The sequence below is a fragment of the Leptodactylus fuscus genome, chromosome 2 (genome assembly GCF_031893055.1).
Source record: "Leptodactylus fuscus isolate aLepFus1 chromosome 2, aLepFus1.hap2, whole genome shotgun sequence".
Classification (NCBI taxonomy): Eukaryota; Metazoa; Chordata; class Amphibia; order Anura; family Leptodactylidae; genus Leptodactylus; species Leptodactylus fuscus.
Genome location: NC_134266.1, coordinates 141854766 through 141873629, shown reverse-complemented (window position 1 = coordinate 141873629; position 18864 = coordinate 141854766). Strand labels below are relative to the sequence as shown.

Here is an 18864-nt window from a genome sequence, read left to right as displayed (position 1 = left end):
AGGCCAGCAGGAGGGAATTAAATCACCTTGGCAGTACTCCAATAGCAGTTTTCTCAACCCCTCACTACCATTTTTGTAAAATCAAATTTAGGCACAAAAACGGGAAAGAAACAGGAAAAATTAAGTTGTCATGCTGATTGTAATAGGACTGGGTAAAAGAAATGTTATTAAAGCCAGGAAACTGCATATTTTTATTTTTTTAAACTTTTTCCTAAATGAAAGCTTATTTTTTATAAGGCAGTAGCAGCAAATTCCAATGCTTCTACATTAATGATCATGACTTTAGGGAAGAGCGTATGATACCGTGCCTATTGAAACAGATGTTACATTAAACCATTTCTTCTAAACCTGTGGTGCCAAGGATCCTGTCTGTGCTTTATAATGTCTTTTTAAATGCACTTCTGGCAGCTTTCAAGATTCTGTCTGCAGCCTATGCACATTTTCATGTCAGTAGATAAGGCTTATGATACCCATATTATACATTAATGACATTAAATGTTTACCGCATAATGATATTATTTCAAAGTACTAGTAGACTAACTTCAGCGATCCATCTCTATATTTTCAAGTTAAAAATTCATGCTGAATACATTTTACACACAATTTTCACTGGCTCACTTTATTAAAGCCATCAAGATTTCTACTTTTCTATGAGCTGATGGTGCTTGGGGTACTAAGTTAACAAGTGTAATTAAAAATAGTTTAGGTAGATGGATTACAAAGGGGGCTTAAACAAATGGATGGAGCTCAAAAATGGTGTAAAGCTTCCTTCAGCGAACATGCACAGGGCTAGAAAAAGGAAATGGCAGAATGGAGAAATCAAATTCCTTAGCATGGAATAACTCTACTTTTAAAGGAAACACATAGATATTAGGAAATATAATATGTAACAATTATCTTTTTTATACTTTTATTATGGGGATTTGAGCTTGGGTAGTAGTTGACATACATACAGTACTGTTATTATCGTTTCTTTAACAATTTGATCAGAAGTGCAGCTCTTCTGGTGAAGGAGATTTATGCTTTACCTTTATGATTTACGCTTTTCAGCATTGCGTAGATATTCTAACGCTTGGGGGCTGGTGATGTAGCACATGTCAAAGCAATGACAGCAGAAAGAAAAACTGTTACACTAATCTGTCAAAACACATTTTCACTTGTCCATTGGATGTGCAACATGATTCCTCTAATTAGGTCATCACTTAGGACTACAAGATGTTCAGTTAATGTGTAATGGAAAGACAGATTTAGGTAGATTATACAAGATAATGTGTGATAGTGATACAAACATTAAGATAAGCGCTTATTAGTAAAAATAGATGAAAAAGGGAGAACAGGGGACTGATGTCCAATTCACATCCTAGACAGCTGCAGAAATCCATGTGATCACCCAGGACCATCCACCTGTCAGAAGAGATCATAAAATAATAAAAGCTTACATATTTGACATATTCCTTCCACTGCTGCCACCACTGCATAGATATAAGAAACCAATTGTGCCCGATTTGAAGACCATGCCGACTCTCTCTTTCCAACCACCCCCTGCAGACAAAATAAAAAAAATTATATTTCACAATATTAGGCTGCAGAATGTTCTCTGATGTGATAGAAGAAATGTAAATTAGCATGCTGTACCTGATGATCTGCCCTTCTTCTTCTGGGGTGGCTGGTCTTAAACCCAAAACTATGTGGCAAACCTTTAAAAAAAATAAATAAAAAAAATGGTGTTACAATAAAAATTTAAAGATTTTCAAATACAGGCTTGGAGAATATATATATATATATATATATATATATATATATATATATATATATATATATATATATATATATAATTGTTACCCATGGCAACCAGTCACTACTATAATGGTTTAAGAGAGCTATAGCAAATGAAAGCTGTACTGTGACTGGTTACTATGGGCAACAAACACTGTTTCATAGATCTCCTCCCAGTGTGTTTTTTTTTTTTTTTGCCTTTCTTAGCCACTATAGGTGCATTTTTTGGGAAGTGGCTTTATGTTTTTAAAACACAATAGGGAAGATTTTTTTTAAACTCTAAAATTAAAACTGTGTTAGCTGCCTATAGCAACCAATTGCAGCTCAGCTTTCATAGAGAATTCTGTTCCAGAAAAATTAAAGCTGCATTGTGATTGGTTGTTACGGGCAAAAAAGACATTTTTGCTTTTAGACATTTTTAATAAATCAGTCTCAATAAGCTCTAGGTATGGTGGCTTCTTTCAGATATTTTCCCATATTCTTCTCTATGGACAAAAATGACTGCCAAAATTGTCTCAATAACAAAAGCCACCAAAAAACGTTAAAAAAAAAATAAAAAATGTTTTAACAAGCTTATAGAAGTACCACAAAAATAATGAATGAAAAAAAAGTCTTGGAAATTTTTTCTCAAAAATAATAAAACTTCATTATTCCTATAACTTTTCCATGTTCTAGAAATGATATATCAATAGTAACACTTATTGTTGTAAAATGTTAGTCTAGGTTCAGACTGAAACTGAGTGAAGTTAAGAAAAACTAATTCCCACACATGACTGGATTTTGGGGTTTTGCAAACAATAGGGAAAACCCCTGTGAGAGAGCATGATGCATATAGATCGCGCGCTCACGAACGCACGCACACTATCACACTGTATGAAAAGGAACTCAGCTTCATCTAGCATTTGATGAAAACCATCAAATGCTATGAGACCAGACAATGGGCAGACATACAAAGAATGAGCATTACACATAACTGTCTATAAGTCAATGAATACTCTCTCTTTTAATCAACAAAGCACTGTCTTTTTTTTTCTCTTACAATGACTTCCTTACAGCATTTCTATTGAACTTCACTTATAAAAGCAGTAAACTGGCATGAGCACAGAGCATGTCGCATTATACAAAGCTGACTTATCCCTTTCCTAGCACAATGAATGCTTGTATTATCCAGATGTTTGATTCTTGGATCATTTGACACTGACAAAGACATATATAACAGGCCATAATTCCACATGATAAGCAGCTTTCTTGGGAAACCGCATGGATTAAGGGTATTACAGAGTTTATATGGCCTTTCTTAAGTGTTAGAATAACGGGAATGTTACCCATAAAGCTGGACATAGACATACTCTCATAATACAGGAGAAAATTGTAAGATAGGATAGCAAAATGATACTTGAAGAAACCACCACTGTTTTGATACACACTTATATGGTTAACCTAATGGTTAGATAAACATCATAAGAATTACCTGGTCTGCATTGGGACAAACAACTGGTTCTGCCTGGTCTTAGGTCAAACTCATAATTCTCAGTTGCTGTTTGAATAGAACTTGCTATATCCTATTTCAATGTTATGAAAGCTGGCAGACACTCGTAATATATTTTGGCCAAAGTTAATATGTGTGTTGACTAGTGAGAAATAGGACTACAATCCATTCCAGGATATCAATATAAACATTGCCATAAGGTCGATGAATTTAAGATAATGTCCCTGGCATACTGTGACTGTGAAATATGAACCATTTTTAGGCCAATAGAAAAAATTGAAGAGGTTATGTGGCTGCTTTTTTTTTTTTTTTTTAACAAATATTTCAGAATGCTTTATAAAAAATAAACTATATGTAATTTCACACCGCACCGATCCCCCAACACACCCTTACTGGTCTCTGTACCTCAAGGCCAGCTCCAGATACAAATGTGGCCAATGACTTGCTGCATGGATATCTACATGCCAATTAATGGCTGCACTGTTAAATATCTGCTTTGAAAGTGAAAACAGAAGGGACAGGGGATCCATGAGAATTTTTTTTTTTTTTTTTTTCTTAAACAGACAACTCCTTTAAAAGGTGCGTTCACATATGCAGGACGTTACTATTAGTTTCCCTCCGGCATGGTGCACACAAGCCAGAGGGAAACTGATGCCAGAATGGATCCCATAGTTCTCTATGGGATCAGTTTTGCTACAAGAGGAATTGGCTTCAGCTGAATGGAAAAATGCTACCTGCAGCCTTTGTCCATCTGGCTTCCATAAAATTCCTGCAGCGCAGGACGATGCATGAACATGGATGCAGCAGCACCCGGCATTCTACAGAGAAGTGAACAAATCCTTCCTCCCATGTCCACCTATTAACAGGAGTGAAACCAATTGCTTCACTATTGTACCCAAAATGGGCCGCCTGCTGCCATGCAGGCAGGAGAAACCTTTATCTCCTGCCCGCTGTCCCCAAGCCCTGATACACTGTACTAGCTGCAGGGTCATGTCTACAATAGAGTTGCTCCTGGTAGGTACAATATCACAGGAAGAGGCAGGGTTTTGTGTTATAGTTCTGTGCTCTGTTGAGGTAATAGGAGCAAAGCCCACAAAGCTGGTGAAAAGAATGGTATTAAGTACTCTAAGTGTGGGAATGCATGATAGAAAAGGGAGAGGAGTGGTGTGCTTATATGGGACTGTGTGATGGAAGGGCAGTGGGGAGAAGAGTGATTCTTTTACATGGGCCTGCATAGTGGAATGACAAAAGAGGAGAGGAGTTATGCTTTTTACATAGGGCTGCTTGATGGAAAGACCAAAGGGGAGAGGCTTGATGCCCTTATATGGGACTGCATGATTGAAGAGTCAAAGGGGAGGAGGAGTGATGCTTTTAGGCTGAGGCCTCACACTGCAGAAACGCAGCTTCTTTTATTTGCAGATCAACCCCCCCCCCCCCAAACGAAAACCTACATGCATTAAAAAGCGGTTAGCTTAGATTATAATGAGGTCCGTGTAGATTCCACACGTTCTCGCTATAGAAATGCATTGACCAATGTTGATTGGCCAGTCTACGGGATTCGGCCAATCAACGCTGGTTCTGCCTGAGGAGGCGGAGTCTAAAATGGTTTCCATTCTGGACCGATTTTAGACTCCGCCTCTTCCGACAGAACCAGCGTTGATTGGCCAAATCCCGTAGACTGGCCAATCAACGCTGGTCAATACATTCCTATGGCAAGATATAGCAGAGCTGGCCGTGCGGTTAGCCCGGCTACTCTGGACAGATGAAAGAGCTCTGCACTACACCCAACCATCCCTCCAGCTACTCCTCCTGTACTAACACGACTAGCTCAGCTCGGCTATTCCTTAGTAGTACTAACACGCTCAGCTTGCCTATTCCACTAAGGAATAGCTGAACTGAGCGTGTTAGTACTACTAAGGAATAGCCGAGCTGAGCGTGTTAGTCTGCTGCATATCTGCCAGCTCTCCTACATCTACATCTCCTACACACTCAGCTCGACTATTCCTTAGTAGTACTAACACGCTCAGCTCGGCTATTCCACTAAGGTGGAATATTCCTTGGTGGAATATTCCTTAGTGGAATAGCTGAGCTGAGCGTGTTAGTACTACTAAGGAATAGCCGAGCTGAGTGTGCAGTATGGGACACTACTGTGGGAGATTAAGCAGAGCTGGTATTTTAACGACTATCCTATTCACTACACAGCATGTACCCCACGCTGTGTAGTGATTAACCCCCCTCCCTCCCCCGGTGTCCGCTTACCTGCAGCTCCCTGTTCTTGGTCCGGGTTTCAGAGCGCCCTGCCCCCCTCTTCCTCGACTAGTATTATAGAGAAGGCGGGGCTTAGGAGAGTGTGGGTGGCAGAGAGTGTGGGGTACATGCTGTGTAGTGAATAGGATCCTCTTTAAAATCCCAGCTCTGCTTAATCTCCCACAGTAGTGTCCCATACTGCACACTCAGCTTGGCTATTCCCATAGGAATGCATTGACCAGCGTTGATTGGCCACTGTAAGGGCATTCGACCAATCAACGCTGGCCAATGCATTCCTATGGGGAAAAGTCAGCTTGCGCATATCGCAAGCTGACAGGGATCCCGACAAGATAGAGCCCCAAAGAGCTGGGTGAGTGACATTCCCCCCTAAATAAAGGTTATCCCTAGCTAACCCTGCCTGTAGATCTGTCCCTGTGTCACATTCATATAGTTCACTGCTCCAAATTATGCGAATGGTAAATTCACCATTCGTCTAAATTGGAGGTCACCTGATTTCGGCAGCCAATGGTTTTTAAAAAATTTTTTAACTGCCTCCATTGTCGTAGTTCCTGTCCCACCTCCCCTGCGCAGTTATTGGTGCAAAAAAAAAAAAAACCGTGCCAGGGAAGGTGGGAGGGGAATCGAATTTTTAGCGAGTTTGCCACCTGGTGTTCGAGTGGAATCGAACACCTCGAACGGCCTGATATTCGATTGAATATCAATTTGATCGAACGCCGTTCGCTCATCTCTAGTGCTACTGAGCCAGTGTGCTAACCCCCCCCCCCCCCATTATAGTTTATTAGGCCCGTGTGGTTTCTTAGCCAACCACTTTTTTAATGCGTATAGGTTTCCGTTTGAGGGATCTTCAAACGGAATATCATATGCAGATGTGAACCGGGCCTAAAAATTATTACAACTCTAGGGAACACATAGTATAAATATAAGTAGTTTAGAGTTACTACAAGCTACCTATGTCCATAAACCTGGCTGGAGTTCTCTTCAATGAGCCTGAGCTGCAATACCAAATATACAGAGATATATGGCCCCACTACACTAGATTAGAGAGCTAGCATAATGTGAGCATAATGTGAGGTCACAAATCTCAAAAAATACAGTTTGAAGACCTTTCAAAGTGACTTTTCACAGTCAAGTGCATGTTACGAGAAGCCCTGGAGGAGACTGTCATTTTGCATTTAATCCAACAAGATATTTAGGGTTTCAGTAAAGCATAAGTGAAAGATTTGTCGGCCTGCACAGTTTACATCTCATGTCCTCTACATTTCAGTCATAATGTTAAACTTAAAAGGCCATTATATGCAGATTGCAAGTGATTTCCAGTGTGCTGCTTTGTCTGAACAGATGTGTTGACTTCTGAAACGTTCAGTTATATTTGGATCAATGCCGTAGTGCAGAACAAATCTGTAAATATCTAAATAAAAGGTTTTGTTTCACATCTTTTTGAGCAATGTCAAATTATATTAGTTTTGTTTCATAAATAAAAAAAAAATGCAAAATATAATGTTGGTTTAAATGGGCTGTTACGTAGTAAAAACTCTAAAGTAATTAAAATCAAGAAATTCCAATGATAGATTCCCTTTAACTATTGAAAGTGTATAACCACCTTAATTTTGCTGCTTTTTTATTTGGCAGGTGGCTTGTAGTCGGTGGATGGCTTCCTTCTCAAAGATTAATTCCCCCCAGTTACTCCAGTCTTGTCTTACCCTGTCCAATATTGTTCATGGTAAAAAGTCTACATGAGAAAATATACAACCCCTGCTACAGTGCAAGTATAAATTCAAGTAATGCTTATTGTGCTGTCATCTAGTACAATGGGTATTATTCACTTGGAGCATTTTTATCATATTTCTCAGAATAACATTTTGCTCTTTACCTTGAAACATTCTATAAAATCACTTTATTTTTACATAACTAAAGGTAAAAGGAATAAAAACACTAAAGAAAGCGCAAGCCGCAAGCATATGAGGAATTTTCCTTAAATTTCTTCTCCTGTAGATAACTAATGAGGACAAATAATACATTGGTGTGTGTGTGTGTATATATATATATATATATATATATATATATATATATATTCCATTCATACAATGCATTAGGGTTATGTTTGTTTGTTTTTTCATAGAAACCACATATCTTTTTAAGAAAGCTGCCTAGCATAATATATTTCCATTCAATCAAATGGATAATGTGCTCTTTACTTAGTGAAGTGCATACAGCTTAGTCTTGTTCTGAAATCTAGCCATTTTACATTTAGCAGCACTAAATGTGAAATCTTCTCCTGCTCAGTCTCCAAAAGGGCAGGCACTAGACTAGGGATCAGCAACCTTTGACAGTCCAGCACCTGTGGAACTACAACTCCCTTAATTCTTATGCAAATAAGTGGAAATGTGCTTTGGGGTGTGTCTTAGGCCTGGTACACATCTGCACCCCCACACCCAGCCAAACAGAAACCTAAAAAGTGGTTAGCTAAGAAACCACGTGGACCCCATAGACTATAATGGGGTCCGTGTGTTTTTTGTGAGGACACCGCGCAGAAACCACTCAGACCCCATTATAGTCTACGGGGTCCATATAGTTTCTTAGCTAACTGCTTTTTAAATGCATATAGGTTTCAGTTCGGGGGGGTCCCGAAGTGGGCTCCCCCGAAGAGAATACTGAACGAGGATGTGAACCAGGCTTTAGCCTGTCTGCACTTCAATCTTAGCTTTAGATTCCCTGGCAGTTATCCCTCTGTTTCACATGAATAACCATGATTTACGTGAAAATGGGGCGCCAAAGCTGAATAGAGGTATATTTGGAAACTGTAGAATCTACCAGTACAATTCCCTGCCTACAGACTATTTAAACATCCCAACTTGACCACCGAAGTTGTCCTTAATTGTGTATAAATGTATGTATATAAAACCCTAACTCACATTTGTTAAATCTAAGCCTTATATACACTTCATAATGAAGTACCTAAGATACAGGTGCTGTTACTTTCAATTATGGATAAAAGTGTACTGTGGGTTCTGAACGACCACTCACTTTACTGTACACTTTTATTGCCTGTCACTCCTCCTCCACTTTATTACAACAGAAGATATCGGTCCCTCCCTACTGGAACTTCACCAGAAAAGCATGCATACTTTGGGACCAGAATGTTACAATCTGTAAACTAAACAAATTTGGTGCTATCTGTATACTGTTGCATGATGTTTTCAGGAGTGCGGATTTTTTGGAAATAAAAAAAAACAAAAAAAACTACCATCATAATTTGAGCTGAGACATTATCAACATCAGCAAATGAATGGAGCGGAAGATAAGCCTGGTTCCTCATTCATCAGCATGAAAAGGATCTCGCAAAGTTTAACTGTATAATCATAATGGAAACAGAATGGCCAAAAAAAGGCCAATTTTCATCACTTATTCTGCTAATGCCATCTCTTTTACTGTCATTTGTTTAATCAAACTGACTACGGGTAATAGCGTGTGACTGATTGATTTAGGCTCCTATTTCAGAAACGCTCAAGCTTCAGAACAATTTCAGTGATATATAATGAGATGAGCGATTAACCAATGACCAATACGCAGCTGCTCTTTCATGAGCCTTTTCTAGCTAAAGCACCGTACCTCTCTGCAGGATAGTCAGGCATCATATACATTGATGTCTTTCACAAGTTTTCTAAAGCAGATTGAGAGTTATCATCTATATACATTACCTGAAATTTTCTTAAGTCTTTAAATCTTCTATCTTTTGTATATTTAAAGGGGTAACCCTATCTTGAAGATACGGGACTCTATCAATGGAAGTTAATGGGTGTGACAGATGGAGCTAAAAAGAACATAATGGTGCTTATTTGCAAACCCATATCCAATAGGCTCTGTTTATTCGAGTAAGAGTGCAGTATTGGACACATTTGCGCACACATGGAAAATCTTGAAAACATGATAACGCTACTGAGTATTGCACATGCCTTTACCACTTCATATAATCTGTAGTAGTTTATTATAGCAAGATTATAAAAAAAAAAAAAAAAAAAAATGAACACACAATACACAATGAGCTGAACCAATGTAAATAAATGCATACCTCTGCTATTATAAATGGAAATTAACAATCTGAAGTCTGGACAAATGTACTTGTGGTAATTTTCTTCATACCCAAACATTAAAAACACCGATTCACATAGACTAAGGTCACCCCGCTATCATTAGATGAAAATGCTTACCTGGAAAAGAAGGTTTAAGAACTCATTGGCGAGAGCACTTTTAACACTCCATATCTGGTAGTCTTCCAGGGTGAGGTGTCCACTCTATAAACAAAAAAAAATAAAAAAAAATGAACAATGTAACTTATCAAATAGAGAGTCTAGAAAAAAAAAACAAAAAAAAAAAACGAACAATAACTGTTTTGCGCTGGCTGCTTTATGAGAATGCAGTCTCATTAACTGGTAATGGCCTATACAGTGCATTATACTGCCTAGTCTTGTAAAGGTTTATTGTGCAATACAGAATCACAGAGGATTTAGTTGGGCTTTGTGGACATTGACCGACAAAACCAAGATTTACATTGATTACAATAGCTAAAAACAAAATACATTCATCTACAACTATTGGCTCCCTTCAGTAACGTTTTTAGAGGAGGTTCCCCTGTCCACAGCTTTAGCTTGGAGTCTTACACTGCAGCACATACACTGCAGATTTTTTTCATATACAGCATGGTGACCATGGCGAAAGACCATTTACAAATACCGTGGTATTAATGGTGGTGTTCCACACAGACATCTGGTGGATATGCTATACATGGTTAAGAGATGTGGGTATCACATCTGGAACATGCGCCTATTTCTAGAAATGACACTCCTGAACTACTGACTTAGGTTACTATACATCTGAATCTGAGAAACAGCTGTAACAACTTGATAGCTTGCTGATTTTATATGTGCTCATGGGGAAACCTTGATTTATATGTGTGTATAGGTATACAGACACACAGGAATAAGTCTCCGACTGACAACTGTAAATGGTTTATCTCCCATGGAATTAAAAGGGGAAACCAGGCAAAATACAACATTACAATAATACAACAATACAAATCCACATGCCTGATCCTTCTTCTATTCAACATCTATTCATTTAATGTGCATGGGCATCTATACACTACACACATACAAACCAAAATCATCTTATTAGAATAGAAAAACATTTAATTCAACCAGGTCTCCTACTATTCATAGCAATGCATTTATTGAAGCTGCTCTGCTGTGTTGCGAACAGAATTATTGCCCTATCCTGTTATATCTAAGGTATTATGAGACACAGAACTGTAGTTCTCATGTCATATAAAAGACATCAGAATCACACAGATCACAATTCTCCCTGTATTTTTTGGGAGCTGTATGTATCTATATGTAAAGTTCTACAATGAACCCCCTACTTTGTTTTATTATACAGGTGCTTATGACTGAGCGATCATACCCAAGTCTAAATCACAATTAACTACACATTCTACCTCAATTATGATTAATTGATTATTTTTCACATGCTACACCCTTGAATTTTGGTTTGGATTATTCACATAACAGCAATCCTGCTTGGCTAGCATACAGTGAGTCAGATATCCTGCATTTTTCCTTTAATTACCCAATTGCTCACCCACTACTACTTCAGTGAGAGGATATATAAATTATTCTCGTGTTATTGAATTTTGTTCAGGTTTACAATGCAAAAAAATTAAGACATCAAAGAAGATATTGAAAAGTCACATTAGGTTACAACAATAGGTAACAAACGAATGTGTTGGGTGAACAGTCAATTCAAAGTTCTAACAGAAAAAAGAATGATTTTACATCCTAAAACATATGGAAGAGATTAATACTTATATAGAGAAAGATGAGTAAAGAACAGACTGTGGGGGTTATGGAGGAAGGGATACTCTTGAGGAAAAATATAGCAAAACTAGAAGCAATCTGTAGGGTGCAAACAATTTTCAAGGATAAGGAGACAATTATATCTAAGGCATCTTATCACTACCACCCATGGGAAGGGAGGAGGCGAGGTCTGCCCTGAGCCAGGGAGACCAGATCTTCTGGAATGAGTCAGGATTTCTATTTGATCAACTGATGAGCTCCTCAAATCTCATGACCTGGTTCACCTTGTCTATCCAGTCTTGAATAAGAGGAGCAGCTTGTTAAAGCCAAAACCTTGGTATAAGTAGTTTTGTGGCTTCCAGAACTAAAGTACCGTATATACTTGAGTACAAAGCCTAGTTTTTCAGCACAGTTTGTGTGCTGAAAAAGCCCCCCTCGGGGTCTATGACCAGCTGCAATAGTAGTAGAATCTCCCATAAAATAGTGGGGGGAAAAAAAAAAAAAAAGAAAATACTACCCTACTGAATATAGGGTATCTGAAATGTTCCTGTTCCACCGGGAAGGGGTCAATAGGAGCATTGCAGATACCCTAAATTCAGCCAGGCTGAATTCCAAGTGGGGGAAAAAAAAGTCCTTAAGCTCATGGAAGGGGCAGACAAACAACCAAAACACCCCCTCCCCTTCCCCAGCAACTACTGCACCCCAGTGGAAATGCAAATAATGAACAAAAGTAAGAGAAGCCTGCATCTGCTACAAAGGAGTGGGCCTTTGCCGTCTTTCGCTATGAGGGCAATGTAGGCCTCTTGAGTCTGCTTAATCATAGCCTGACCTTAAAGAGGACCTTTCATCAGATTGGGCACAGGCAGTTCTATATACTGCTGGAAAGCTGACAGTGCGCTGAATTCAGTGCACTGTCGGCTTTCCTGATCTGTGCCCCGGGTAAAGCGCTATCGGTCCCGGTACCGTAGCGCTTTATAGTCAGAAGGACGTTTCTGACAGTTAGCCAGGGACGCCCTTCTGCCTCACGGCGCCAATCGCGCTGTACAGTGTGAGCGGGGAGGAACGCCCCCTCCCTCTGTTCACACAGCTCGTCCATAGACTAGTGTTATCAGGAGCGGGGAGTTTCTCTCCGCTCCACAGTACAGCGCGATAGGCGCTGCTGGGCAGAAGGGCGTCCCTGGCTAACTGTCAGAAACGCCCTTCTGACTATAAAGCGCTATGGTACCGGGACGGATAGCGCTTTACCCGGGGCACAGATCAGGAAAGCCGACAGTGCGCTTAATTCAGCGCACTGTCAGCTTTCCAGCAGTATATAGAACTGCCTGTGCCCGATCTGATGAAAAGTCCTCTTTAAAGAAATGAATTGAATATTAGAGAGAGGTGAGGTAGAAGAGGTTTTTGGAACGTTTTATGATACACTAAGGGAACCCATCTGGACCTGGGATTTTACCTATCAGAAAACTGTTAATGATCTTTGTTATTCCATCTGCGGAGACTGGGGCCATCAGAGAGTTAACATAAGATGGACAAAGGGAGGGGAAGTGTAGTTCTTAGAGAAATTCTTTGGTATGGGCCAGTCTATCAGTTTGGTCTAAGGCAGAGCTTGTTTTATTCAGATTACATAGAATGGTGTAATATTCATGAAACATAGGAGCAATTTGAGGGGTATCGCCATCTACAGAGCCTTTTTTTTTTTTTTTTTTTTTTTTAAATAGCCTCTATATATGATTTTCTTTTTTTCTTTTTTGATCATGGCTGAAAGACGTTTGCCTCCCTTGTCACCATGAGAAAGTAGTTTGGTCTTGGAGTATAAGAGTTGTTTTGCAGCTGATTTATTTAGAAGCTACAAGTTTTTCCCTAAGGACTAATAGCTCTTCATGAGCACGGGAGAAATTTTGAAGTTTATGGATTCTTTCCAAGGCAGAGATTTGGGCCAATAGAGAATCTATCTCCTTCTGCGGTAGTTTTTTAAATGCTGATGCCTTAGAAATCAGGAATCCCCTTATATACAACTTATAAGCCTCCCATACAATAGGCAATCGGCCTCAACGACAATGCGCTCTCCTGGTTCTCCTCTTATCTCTCAGACCGCACTTTCAGTGTATCATTTGTGGGCTCTGTTTCTTCCCCTCTTTCCCTTGCTGTTGGGGTTCCTCAGGGCTCGGTCCTAGGCCCCCTGCTCTTTTCTCTCTACACAGCCCCCATTGGACAAACCATCGCCAGATTTGGCTTCAGGTACCATCTTTATGCTGATGACACCCAATTATACACATCTTCCTGTGACATCACCCCTGCACTCATACAGAACACCAGTGACTGTCTTTCTGCTGTCTCTAACATCATGTCCTCGCTCTATCTGAAACTAAATCTCTCCAAGACTGAACTACTACTGTTTCCACCATCTAATAGATCTGTCCCTGATATATCCATTGTAGTCTCAGGCCTTACTATAACTCCTAGGCAGCAGGCCCGCTGCCTCGGGGTCATGTTTGATGCAGACCTTTCCTTCACCCCTCATATTGAATCACTCGCATGTTCATGTCACCTCCACCTCAAAAACATCTCCAGAATACGCCTTTTCCTCAACAGAGATACACTAAAGACACTTATTGTCTCTCTGACTCATTCTCACCTTGACTACTGTAACTCCTTACTAATCGGTCTTCCCCTCACTAAACTCTCCCCTCTACAATCTATTCTGAATGCAGCGGCCAGGCTTATCTATCAGGCTAGACGCTACAGCGATGCCTCGGGTCTGTGCCAGTCACTACATTGGCAGCCTATTCATTATAGAATAAAATATAAAGTTATCACCCTCATCCACAAGGCTCTCCATAATGCTGCACCCCCGTACATTTCCTCCCTCATCTCTGTCTACCGCCCAACCCGTGCTCTCCACTCACTCAATGACCTAACACTTACATCCTTTATTATCAGAACCTCCCACGCTCGTATACAAGACTTCTCCCTTGTTGCACCACTTCTCTGGAATGCTCTACCCCGGATAATCAGATTAACTCCCAATTTCTACAGTTTCAAACGCAAACTAAAGACACATCTTTTCAGACAGGCCTATCACAATTTCTAACGTAAACCCTTCCGCACTATAATTAGAATCCCCAAAATTTAACCTTCCTCTGTCCCCACTCCCACATGATATGATTAGAGATGAGCGAATACTGTTAGGATCAGCCGATCCGAACAGCACGCACCCATAGAAATGAATGGAAGCACCTGGCACGGCGACCGGCCGCCGGCAAAGTGTACGTGCCAGGTGCTTCCATTCATTTCTATGGGTGCGTGCTGTTCGAATCGGCTGATCCGAACAGTGTTCGCACATCTCTAGATATGATGTCTTTTCAGGCTAACTTTATTTGTCCAAGCTCCATCCACATGTTACAGGACACCACTAGTGATGACTCAAAGTTTTGTTTGCGTAATGACAGTCACCTCTATTACAAAATTGTCTGAATACTGTATAAGCAATGCCGCCACTGCTACCTCTTGTGTCACCCCTTCTACCTCATAGATTGTAAGCTCTTGCGAGCAGGGCCCTCAGTCCCATTGTGTAAAATGACGTTCTTTGTTATGTATCTGTCTGTATTTAAACCCTACAAATTGTACAGTGCTGCGGAATATGTTGGCGCTATATAAATAAAATTTATTATTATAGGCAATTTCCCAGACGAGGTATCTAACAGTAGGTTTAATGGTAAATTTAGATCACCTCCTAGCAAAATCTCAACCTCTGCAAATATCTTAAAATCATGTAGCGTTGAGCACAACCATTCTACCTGCTTGTGGTTTGGAAAATTCAAGTTTGCTATAGTCCGAGGGTAGATGCCACGGTTCCTTCGAGAAATAAGAATCTTCCTTCAGCATCAGTGTGTGTTTGCAACTGAAGGGGACCGTGTTTCTAATTGCAATGTCCAAACCTTTAGAGGAGGACTGGGGGTGAAAACTATAGAACCAATGGTGTTAAATTATCTCTTAGGCATTTGTGGAATTCTACATAACTTAAAGTGTGTCTCTTGGAGAAGGAGGATATCAGTTTTACGTATTAAGTGCAAGATGGAATCAGTGAGAGGATTTCTGTTAACAATGAAAAGATTGCATAAAGAACAGAAATTACATTTCAGTGCAGGTTTTCAGCAAAAGGAGCAAAAATCTGTTAATAAGGTATATTACAAAATCCATTAATATCACAATTGCTGACAGAAAGTTGGTTAAAAGCTTAGGTATGCTTTAAAGTGTACCCAATCCTTCAATAAACTCTGCATAATTCATCAGTACATGTATATCATGACTAACACTATATCTGGCCATTATATTCTTATTTTGTAGTTCTTTGTAGTTGCACACGTGCATGCTATATCTGTAGCTTGCACTCCTCTCTGAACTGGTGAGTGGAGACTAGCTGACATATATTATGCACAGTAACTGCAGAAGAATTTTCTCTATATCTCGCCCTTTCATTCAGAAACAGCCCCAGCATTTTTCTTCCATCTCCTGCTCACTCCCTTCTCTCCCTCCCTCTCCATAAAGTCTACAGACATAAGTAATCTGAGTCACGTGACCTGCAGTCCATCTAGTGATGGATATAGCAGCGATTGTCGAACTATAACAAATAGATGCACGTATAAAAAGAACAAAAACACAGACATGCTTACCTTAGTTGTGTCATGAGTTTTTAATATATTGTCTATGATTGCAGAAAGATTCAAGTGTAATTCCTGTTATTAAAAGAAAAAATATTAAATAAAATTAGTAATCGAATATATAAGTTGTAACTGCAGAAAACTTTCAATAAAATTGCACAAAAAAGATGGTATCTAAAAAAAACTACGGAATTGTAGATACGTGACCAAGGCTCTTTGAATATGCACTATTACAGAGGCATTTAGCAGGTGTTAGCACACAAAATGCTGCACCTTAGTACATTTTAATCCTAATTTGTGCACCATTTATCACAGTAGTTTCCACAAGGGATTTCTTAAATAAACATTTGCAAGAGATGAGTATTTCTAATGTAATAAATATGACAATTGCTCAGTTTTAACAAAGAAAAGGAGTAGAAAGCAAACATACTGGTATATGTATGTATAGATAATGAAAGCATACCGCCAGTTATAAACAACTTTTCCTGAATGAATAGTAGATTTAAATATAATAAACTGTGTAATATATCTTATTAAGGAGATAAGTTTCCTTCTCCACTTATTACGCGGTTCTCCTGCCTTTATATTTGTTTACATTTTATTTGTCTCCATATTAATCATCACACACAGAGTTCTATGGAGAAAGACTCTTCTGCCAGCTAGATAATTGATTTATTGTCTCATTCTGTGTACTAATAGCCTCTTATCTACCAAGATTACAATTTTAAAGGAATTTACAATAGCAGAGTGAAGAAACAGCAATTATTTGAGTGTCTTTTCTATCTCCCACCCCTCTTCACCACTAATATGTAGAAATTCTGCCTGAAAAAAGAGAAAAAAAAAAAAAGTTCTATAATCAATGCCTCCACTAGAGGCAAAACTGTTACTCTTGATCTAATTGCTACAAGCACTGGATAGGCAGTGACTAAATACCACTATTATTTCTAAATAAATAAAAAAAAATGTCACTATATCGGATGACAGTGTAATTTAAAACATGTGTGAACAGAGCTTACAGGTATGGCATCAGTGCGATTATCTTTCCAGACTTCTAGTAGTGCAAGAACCATCTCTTCCAGTTCAGTACGAGACAAAACACCATCACGGTCTATGTCAAATACCTTGAAACAAACTGGTTAAAAAAAGAAAACATTGCAGATGACCAATAAACCAGACAGTCATTACTCAAACTATACACTGTATATAAAGCCCCAATTCCATTCTTTTATAGTTCTGCCAGCTCAAGCAACCTCAAAAGTTATTGTCAATACATCAGTACTTACAAACAGAGCAATAACTTGTTGTTTCATACAGAAGTGACCTGACTTATTCTACCTTGTTCACACTTAAAGGGAATCTGACAAGGCAATTTGAGATACTACACCACCCACAGGTCCTGAAGGACTGAGGGTTTACAGTCCCAAATTATCATGTTATAAAGCCATATATGCCTGCAATAAAAATAAAAAAGCTTTATACTCGCCCTGCCACTGTAGTCCCCACATCAATGCAATTCTTTAGTGAATATAGAGGTGTGCAACCTTAGGCACTTGTGCAATGAAACCAGGATGTATGTCCTCAGCATCACTGAAGAACCATGGAAGCAACAGAGATGACTTTGATGAGTCTCACTGGACTCATCTCTAAGCAAGTGTGTGTGTGTGTTTTATTTATTTATTTTTTAATTAAATTATTTTTTTATTAAATTGCAGGCATCAACGGATTTAAAGCATGGCAATTTGGGACACTAAACATCCGGTCCACAAAGACCAGAGAGTGGTTTAGTGTTCCAAATTGCAATGCAATTTAGAAAAAAATAAATAAAATAAAAAAAAAAAAATCGAACAAGAACACTACGCCAGCTTTAAAGCTTAAATAAGTCCAAAAATCCACAGTGCAGGTGAAGATAAACTTTGTAACATACTTTATTAAAGAAAATAGCCTATTTAATCACTTATTTGCCTCCTCTTGTCACTGATTAAATCAGTAAATATAGAACTCTATACAGAGGGAAGGGAAAGGAAGAACAGAATTTCTCAAAGCAGACATCAGTGCTATAGAGACAGCTGGTTTTCACAACACAGCTAGGTTATAAAGAATTACTGTCAATCTCTCTTCTGAAATGACTCAGAAATTTCAATTTGCACACTTGAAAAAGCGCAGTTCTCCTAAACATGTTGTGTATATTGGTTCTTTAAACAATAAAGTGATTCATCTTCATCCAACGATTGGGTAAGCGCTGGTCCATCTTTATCCATTACGATTATCGCATTTCACAATACAGGGCTATGGGCGAGTACTGTTGAGGGGCACTAGATGACGCTAGGCTGTGAGAAACACCCTTCTGAGAGTGGGGAGATATTAATGCCAAAACAAACAGCACCACTGGGAAAATCGACAGTGAGCTGAATTCAGCACATTGCTGTCTTTCTAGCAGTAAATAAAACCACTTATGTATAAGGACACGAAAGGTCCTCTTTAATTGAATTATATTGCACATTTTGTTCCCTTCACCTGCACTATTGATTTAAAGGAGTCTTCCCATCTCAGTGTTTCAGCGGTCTGATGCAGACTTTTCTTCTAATTTCCTGTATTTCTCTCATCCCTCTCCCCTGAATAGGCCTGAGAAGTATGCAATACTTATGCAGATCAGATAAGCAGATGCTTGTACAGAACAGACTTGGCTTTATCAGCAAAGCTGCAATTAGCTGAACTAATTGTCCTGCTGGCAGACAAGTGGCTTGTTCATAGGTTCGTGGTTATGGTAACGCTATGTAAACAATTGGAGTTCACATAGCAGTCAAACAAAGCAGCATTTCTAAAA

General features: G+C 39.1%; 1 protein-coding gene across 2 annotated transcripts in view; it reads right to left on the bottom strand.

Annotated features, from left to right (window-relative positions):
* The window catches only part of USP32 (ubiquitin specific peptidase 32), a 134896-nt gene that overhangs the window by 40319 nt on the left and 75713 nt on the right, over window positions 1–18864 (bottom strand). For both annotated transcript variants that reach the window (XM_075264751.1, XM_075264752.1), the window contains exons 8-12: window positions 17057–17172; window positions 16053–16115; window positions 9742–9825; window positions 1636–1697; window positions 1440–1542 (exon numbers count right to left, since the gene is read on the bottom strand). In XM_075264751.1, coding sequence (XP_075120852.1) covers window positions 1440–1542; window positions 1636–1697; window positions 9742–9825; window positions 16053–16115; window positions 17057–17172 — 428 coding nt within the window. The remainder of the gene's footprint in view (window positions 1–1439; window positions 1543–1635; window positions 1698–9741; window positions 9826–16052; window positions 16116–17056; window positions 17173–18864) is intronic.